The following is an 8,596-nucleotide window of genomic DNA, read 5'->3' as shown; positions in this document are numbered from 1 at the left end:
CATGCCCTGGAGCGTCCGGTGGGTCGGCGGCTGCGGCGCCCAGTCCCAGAAGCAGTGCAAGAAATCCTCCTTCGCCTTCTACCAGGCGGTGAGGGACCTGCTGCCCGTCTGGTTCCTGGAGGACATGCGGACCATGGAGGTCTTCCACTGGGAGGATGGGGGCAAGGTGAGCGTGTACTCGCCCTCGGAGGCGCTGCTGTACGCGCTGGTGCACGACCACCAGCCCTACGCCCGGCACCTGCTGACTAAGTTCCCCCAGAGCGCCCTGGCCGTGCCCAGCCAAAGCTTCAGCTGCTGCCAGTCGGCCCCGCACCTGGCCATGGCCGTGCGCTACAACCGCGTCCGGATCCTCTTCCGAATCCTCAAGGCCATCCAAGCCTTCCCGCCGGGCGACAGAGCCGGGCACCTGGACCGCCGAGGCTGCAGCCGCGTGGAGGGCGGCAAGACAGCCCTGCACATGGCCTGCGAACTGGTGCGGCCCGAGTGCCTGCTCCTGCTGCTCGGGCACGGAGCATCGCCCTCCCTGCGGGACAGCGCCGGGAACACCCCCGTCGACACCCTGCTGCAGCAGATCTCCCACATGCCGGCGGCTAACATGCGTGCCAAGCTCCTCTGCCTCGACTGCCTCTTTCTCTTCGTGCCTCAGGACCTCCAGTTTGCGATGAAACAGCAACTGTTGGACAACCGGCAGCAGTGGCAGGACCTCCTGGGGGAGAACAGATTCCAGTGCCTGGTGGGCTTAGCTCCCCCATCACTGTTTGTCGGAGCCATGCGTGTCTTGATCAGGACCATTTCACCTGAGCATTTCCCAGAGGCTCTGGACAATCTGCCTCTGCCTCATTTTCTAAAGCCTTTGGACTTGAAACTGGAAAGCTAGAAGGGCGGTATGAGAGCCTCCCGCTCACCTGACAGAAATAGACTTGTGCTAAAAGTGTATCAGTATACAAAGCTGCTAATGCAGTGGCCAAGTATCTGTTTTAATGAGAACTGTATTTTTAAAAGAATTATATCTGGCACTTTACAGTATATTTTATTTAAAGACCCTTGTGATGAGGTGAGGGCCATGCTGCATTTTATAAAGATGTTCTATAGCATGTACAAATGAGGGTATGTGGAAGAACATATTTGTAAATACATCTGAATAAACCAGTGGCAGATGTGATCAAAATACAAATCAAGCAACTGAAAACCCTGGAGTGGCATGTGCCTTGGAAGAGCGTGTGCAGGGTGGGGGAGTATCTTTTTGTTAGGATTTCCCTGTTACATAAGCCTCGCCGTCCTGGAACAGGATGACTCCTTTTTTACAGCTCTCCTAATACATCTTGGCAGAGATGCGGGTTTTTTTTAAAGGCACAGATGAAAACTTCCTCATCTTGTACACAAGACCAAAGAGATGCCAGATACTGTTACAACTTCCCTAAACAAGCCTGCCAGAGATGTGCATGTGAACAAAATATATTTTAAAATATGCATAAATAACAGTTGGCTTCCTTCTAAAGTTCTCTCTATTCCTCTTGGAGGACCAAGGTGCTTGTTGTCAGGCAGTGAAGACCTGGAGTACACACAGTGCTCTGGCCAAAATTGCTCCTGCCCTGGCAGGGCTGGACCCTGGAGCCCCTCTGTGTGATTGCTGCAGGGTGAAGAGGGTAACACAGAGCAGGGAGGGCCAACCTGCTTGTGCCTGCTCTCTGCTATTCCCAGAGGGATTTAAGGAGGTATGGCAAGGGCCCAGGACTCTGGAGCATGGCTTTTTGGATGGATTGTGGATTCTGGTCCCTCCACTGCCACTCCCCAGCAGGCTTAGCTTCAGCTGTCAGCACTGCAGCAGTCTTCATGTCCACTCTGGGTACCAGAGGAGTAGCTTAGATATCCAACCTTCCCCCAACTATCCCTTCTAAGATGCTCCAAGGTACAAAAAAAACAACAAACCCTCACAGCTGCTCCAGATCAAAAAGCCCTTTAAGGGTAATGTCCTGCTTCCAATACTTCTGTTTTGACCAAGCAAAGGGTACAGCTTCAGTTCTTTGCTTTGCAACCTTTACTCTACAGCATTCCAGGCAGTCCCTGTAGAACTGGCACTGTCCCTGCGTGCTTTGTAGGGAGCTGTGCCTGCTCCACCGGCCCTGCATTGATAGCAATCTCCTAGGCCACAGCACTGGAGCTTTGGCTCTGTTCTTGGAAGTTGTCATTGAAACTGGAGGGTTTTGTTTCAGTGCTTAAATTCATAGCCAAGGAGTTGTTTGCTACTTGAACTATTTCAGCACTGCTGTTCCCTCTGGGGTCATCAAGGAACTGATGCGCTCAGAGAGAAGAGGCCGTGTTCAAGGCACAAATGTCTTTATTTGTGAATTAATTTTGGTTAAGGCAAAAAAAAAAAAAAAAAAGAAAACCACAGAATGAGGCACTATAAGCTGTTCATCCTTCAGCAGAACATAGTGGTATTTAATCTAAAATAATCTCCATACTGCAGCACAATAAAAGATAAGCCATACTTCTGAAATTTGAGAAGAAACAGAAAGAAGATTGCTATTCTTAGAGTAAGGGCACTGAAAATGTTTCCTAGAAGAGCAAATGTTCCTTTTTTTCCCAAGAAACCAAGCTGATACATGCTTAAACTAATTACCATGGGAAATTCAGGTCCCTTGCTGGAAAGCATGGAACAATTCTAACTGTTCTCTTCAGCTACCTTGTGGATTATAGAAATACAGAAATCTAAAGAACTAATCCCTCAGCCACTTACAGACAAGTAGTAAAGCAGTCAGGTCTAACTTGCACATGGCAAAGTGTTGTGAGGTGGGGGAAGAGACAGAGCTGGGGGTGGGAGGAAATGTTTATCAGCTTTGCTGACAGAGACATAATGCGATTCAGCAGTGGGGAGTTGGTTAGTTGAACTGAGTGCTGGAAGATGCTCCTGCTCCCAAGCTGTGAGGGTAATTACACATTGGAACAGCATGACAGGCTGGGCGGGACATCCTGCACCTTAAAATGAGCCCTTAACAACACATGAATTCGAGGTAAAGGCTGCCCTGAGATTCCCTACGGCCCTCCCACCAGCCCTGGGGTAATTCATTTCAACAAACAAAACAGATCCCCTCCACATGTTTGTGATGGGTCCAAAGCCAGCTAACTGCTGTGCCCTTCCTGTTATTCTGGGACAGAAGTCAGACTTAGTGCTGAGCCCACACCAGGGCTTGCTCTGCTGGAGATCACAGACGGACCTCGCTGCATGTGGCTCGCTGATGTCTGTGATGCTTCACCTGGAGGGGCTGAGAGGAACTGTGGGCAAACTGCACTGGTGACTACACGGATCACTCACCCAACTGGGTCCAGGCTTGTTTTTCAGACAGAGTCACAGCTTGGAAAAAGGCTGAGGCTTCTTGGCTTTGGAAACAGAAGCCCTTTGTTTATACATCAAGCAATAGCAGCATCAGCTTTCCTCAGACTGACTTGCCAGCATGTCTCTGTCCTCTGCCACCTTTGGAGCACAGTGGAGTGCAGGCTCCACAGCCTGTTCAGTTTTCCATCTCTTGGAGAAGGCTACCAACAAAAGTGCCAATTAGTGCCAGTTGCACCACCACTGACAAGCTTAATAAAGCAAATGTAGACAGGGATTATGTCACTGCAAAAGAGGACTGTGGTGCTAGAGCCAAGGAGCTGGGCCACGAGGGTGTGGGAAAGAAGATTCACCAAGTCCTAACACCATGAGAGCACAGGGGTAAGGAGATAAAAGTCTTACCTGCAAGGTAAGTTCTGTCTTACCTGCATAGGTTAATGTAGTCACACAAGGCAAATCACTCATCTGTAGGAAAAGCTTTCAAAAGCATGTAATGCAGTATACAGAGCCAGCATTCCTTAAAAGCTTAGTTACAGCCAGTCCTCTAAAAAACTGCTTTCCATTATGAAAACTACTTTCTATCATCAGTGATGAAATCTAATAAATATTTCCCATGGGTTGCTCAAGCACTTTAAAAACAAAATATTCATATACGACCCACCTTTTAGTACAAAGTGGTTTTATTTGCTGTGACAGGTAAAAAAGGCCTGAAACATTTTCATTCAGAAAGCAGGGGGAGAGAGGAAGTACTGAGTTACTTTTAATTTTGACTCTGCAATTGACTCCTCTCTGCTGCTCCCAAAGTTTAGCCTGTCTAGAGTCTGCTGAAGGAGATGAAGTCTACTGTAATTTTGAGTAACTCATTTAAAAGATGGATTTGTGATTTTTAAGTCTTCTTTTACCTAAAATATTAAGTAGTTAAAGAATTAAAACTTATGTAAACACAAAACTAGGTGGTTTAAGCAGTCTAAAAAAATCCCTTACTATAACATTTGTCTCTGATATACTGTCCTGCCATGCAAGCTGGATCCTTGTCCTTGCCATGGTCACAGCCTGGTATGAGCATTGGCAGAGGTGGGCAGTGCTTAATTTTGGCAGAAGATGCCAATACTAAGCACACCTGAAAAATCACTTGCTTCACAAATATGCACAGTTATGGAATATCAAGCCTAACATGAGCTTCACACTCAGGACCATACAAAGAATATCTGCTGCAAACAGGTAAGGGTTTCATAACAGCTTCACAGGGAAAGAAATGGGGCTGTTAATGAACAGACTCCTTGCAGACAAGCCTTGCAAACTGAGGCAGGCATTAAGTAAAGGAGAAAATGAAGGAGGAAACCAAGCACAAGGCCTGCCAGGAGAAGAGGCCTTGGCCATAGGTAAGGCTGCAATTATAGGCTGGTTTGAAAATAAAGTTCAAAATAGTAAGATCTGGCACAGAGGCACAGAAGGACAGATAGCAGAAATGGGCCATCGTTCCAGGTTTGTTTCCTAAACCCTATTTGTCCTATGTCTGGTGTTCAAGCCATATGGGTTTTTGACTTGCAATACAAGAAATCTATTGACATCAGCAGATCATTGTGCATTGCATCATCCCGTCTGGGCAAACAAGGCACCCGTGCCATGTGCTCAATATTTAAAGAACAGTGTAAATCCTTGCAAACCAACTTTCATAACACCTAGGTTGGTGGCAGTATTCCCATCACTGCTTGGTGTCAGCACCTGTCTGAGGCTACACCACCATTAATTCCCAGCCTGGCTTCAGCAGTCTTTCCTCCTCTGCCTACAACATGTGAAAAAGAAGCTCTGCTTATGACTCGCTCAGACCACATCAAACTGTCCTCTATTATCATGCACAAGAATCACATCTATGGTGCTGCAAGGCTGCTGCTTGCACTGATTTACTCCTGCTCTTTCCACCGTGCAGGTACATTTGCATGTGTAGCACAAGAGCAGAAGGAGCTGAGCTCCCTCACAAAACCTAACTCAGCAGTCATAGCAGAAAACAGAAATATAGTTTGCAAAAAAAAAATCAGAGATCCTCACTGCTTCTACAAGAAATGGATCCAAGTTTAGCTGGGGTAGAAAGGTTGTCCCCACTTGTCCTGATGACCTCTGAAATTACTGGTATCTCTTTGCCCAGTGGTTTAGTTGATAAATGAAAAAAAAACAAAACACATAAATCAACAAAGCAAATCTTTAGAATCCTCAAACAAAGAGGAACTCATTATGCTTAGGAATTATTGCTATAGCCAGAAGAGTCCAGTCATCTAATCTCAATTGTGTATGATGCAGTTCCCATGTTGGGCTTATCACATGACTGACTGACAGCATCTACTTTAAATTCAACCCTATTTTATAGATTTTTAAACTGTGAAGTATCCAAGGCTCTTTGCGGAACTTGTGGCTGAGCCAAGCAAAGGTCCCATCCAGCTAACCTCAATCTCATCTGTCCCTAAACCCCAAAACATCCCCTGCCATCAACCTGCCTCCTTATTCTGTGAGAGAAATTATTGATTTCCTAATGCAAATGCGAGAATGGACCAAACTGGATCTGAGTCAGCAAGGAGAGAGGCAGAGACCCAATTCAAAGAAGCAGGAAAGGCAGAGAAGGACTTTGAGCTGTCCCACACCTGGACTTCAGCTCTGCGAGCAAGGTTTCAGCAAGTCTGAGCCAGTAAGTCAGGACTGTGGGTGAGCTCCAGTCACACCAGCCACTGTAAAGTTATTTTTCCTGTACTACAAATCTAATGGGAAACAGTGCAAATCAACACTTCTCCTTCAGGAAAGGATATTAGGCCTGAAAAGCCCAATTCCCCAGTTCAGGCCTGATGCAACCCATTTGGAGCCACGGCAAGATACCTGCACACCTGGGATGTGAAGGGAGATGATGGGCCAGTCTCCCCTTCCCTGTGCTCCCCAACTAAAGCAAACACAACGGCAATAAGCTCCATGGATATGAAAAGGGAGATGAACAAGGCATTGGGGCCAGCCAAGTTCTTCCCTTAGGGTCCCCTGTGGAAAGCAGTGGAAGGAGGCCAAGGGAGGAGAAAGAGACTTCCAGGCAGAAAGCACTTGGCTGCATGCCTCAGCCAGGACAGGGAGCAGCTTCCAGCTCTGAGGGCAGCGCCCTCCCCGCTACTTGGCTCACTGATTCCTGCACCCTTTGCCATGAGCACCACGGCTCCTCTCCCACAGCCTCATGGCTCTGAGGGCCAACTGTCTGTGCTCCCACCAGTAATCAGGCAGTGTCCACAGACCCTGACTCTATTTGGAAGACTGGGCAGCCCCATCTTCTCTCTCAGCCAGCAAAGCTCCTTTGCCCAAAATTGTCCCTCTGCTCCTTTGTTCCAGCCCCAGTGGTAATTACTGTTTTGATGTAAGGGGTGGTTTTTTGCCATCATGCTCATAATATTCAGGCTTTATTTTATAATCACTAGCGTTTTTCTTTTTAAGATGGCAAGTAAATTGTAGTAAACACATACTACATCACACTCTTGTTTTTCATGTGATGTCATTTCCCTGACAATGTTTGCAGCAGCGTTTTAGAGCAAAGCCTAAATGGATAAGTAATTTCTAATTCACAGTAAGAGAGAGAATGAAGTCCCTTGAGGAGCTGAGTTTTTGAACATGCTTTCCTCCAAAACCATCTGCTAATGCTCTCCTGCTCTCTCCAACTCCTGCAATAAGGAAAGCTAATGATGGTTAGTGACTCAAAGTGACAAGAAAGAGGGATGCAGACTCAAACTGATTTCAGTTTCTTGTTAATGACATGCTTGGTCAGGGCTGTGGTCAAAGGCAGGCTGGATAAAAGTCCCAAACTAGTAATGAAGGTGACCAAAGTGACTGCTTGCCCACTGCTTCTGTGAGGAGATGGGCACATCACTCTGTGTAACACATCTGCAGCCTTGCCCAGGAGTGGGGCTGGGACCCTGGGAACCCTGAGCCTCTGAAAACTGCTGAGAGCACCGCAGGGCCACAGAGTCACTGCAGAGCTCCCAGCACTAGCAATGGGAAAAACACTCACACGCCATTGGGAAGGGCTTGGCACTCCCTTGGGTTTGCCTCCTCCTTCAGATGCCCAAGGTTTGACTCAGCTTTGCTGCCACCTCATTTTCCCTGCCAGTAGCAGCACCAGGGCTGTGGTTAGACCATGAACGCCCTGGTAGAAAAACACCTCCTGTGACAGCTGTGAGCTGCTGGAAGGGCAGACCAGGTGAGTCACTCACTGAGTCACTCATCAGGTAGAATATTTTGAAGTATAAAACCAGACAATTTCCTTCAAAGTGAAATGCCAGCTACGTATCACCCAGGCTGCCTTCAGTATGGAGAACGCTGGCTGTGGTGTTGGAGCTCTGTACAACATGCCAGCCAGAGATGGCCAGTCCACACCCAGCAACTTCATCCCAACCTTCACGATAGGTCAGCAAGCCTATCATCCCATCAGCCATCGTGCTCTAGGTTAAAGACTCAGGGTGTATCTCCTCATAATCCTTTGCTCCAGTCAGTCTGGTCTCTATGAGACTATGACTCTTCCTGAGGGTTGTCACTCCAGACTGGGTTTGCAGTGGGAGGCACTCCCCCCTCCATTCTTTCTCTCAGGAATAAAGTCCTCTCTACCAGCACAGCCTGTCCAAAGACTCCTGTCTGCCACTGACCCCTTCTATCCCCCGGTCTTAGGATGCAGGGAAAGCACACTACCAGCATGGTAATGGGCAAAGAGCATCCAATCTATCCTTCACTGCTGAAGGGACTGGGTAAGTCCCAGCTCCCCAGTGAGATCAGGCCTCTGTGGAAGCACACAGTAGGAAGCAGCTGGGGGTTTGGGAAGACAGCATGGCCAGGCAGACAGTGGGGCCAAGCACCACAACACTTTTATCATGAATAATGCGAGAACCTGAGGTCCTAACTCTTTGGTACCACACGGTATCAGCTGTGCTTACGTAAGGGCTTAGATATGCCTAGTAACGATGTGCCTGTGGTACTGAGCCACTGCCCACATGATTAACAACCAACTCAAATCACATCTACTCCCCCTTGCCAATTTAGAGAGACACAGAGCAGTTAAATCTCAGCTTCTGAGCTCGAGCTTTTTCTGTGTAACATCAGCAAATATTCTTATCGGTAATATCAGTAAATATTCTTATCAGTAATATCAGCAAATATTCTTATCACCGGAGGTCTCTGGCTCAATATGGCCCTGCAGTGGCCTTTAAATCCTCAAGTCTCACAGGTACTCACAACACAAGCCAGCTAGCA

General features: G+C 47.7%; 1 protein-coding gene across 1 annotated transcript; it reads left to right on the top strand.

Annotated features, from left to right (window-relative positions):
- Nucleotide 1: 1 nt before the first annotated feature.
- Nucleotides 2–1,479, top strand: ANKRD9 (ankyrin repeat domain 9). The gene has a single exon (XM_008919482.4). It carries the CDS (start codon nt 2–4, stop codon nt 875–877), a length of 876 nt encoding a protein of 291 aa, XP_008917730.4. The 3' UTR covers nt 878–1,479.
- The last annotated feature ends 7,117 nt before the right edge of the window (nt 1,480–8,596 follow it).

This window comes from Manacus vitellinus, unplaced genomic scaffold (assembly GCF_001715985.3).
Source record: "Manacus vitellinus isolate BGI_N305 unplaced genomic scaffold, ASM171598v3 scaffold_6_pilon, whole genome shotgun sequence".
Classification (NCBI taxonomy): domain Eukaryota; kingdom Metazoa; phylum Chordata; class Aves; order Passeriformes; family Pipridae; genus Manacus; species Manacus vitellinus.
This window is presented reverse-complemented; position numbering and strand designations above follow the sequence as displayed.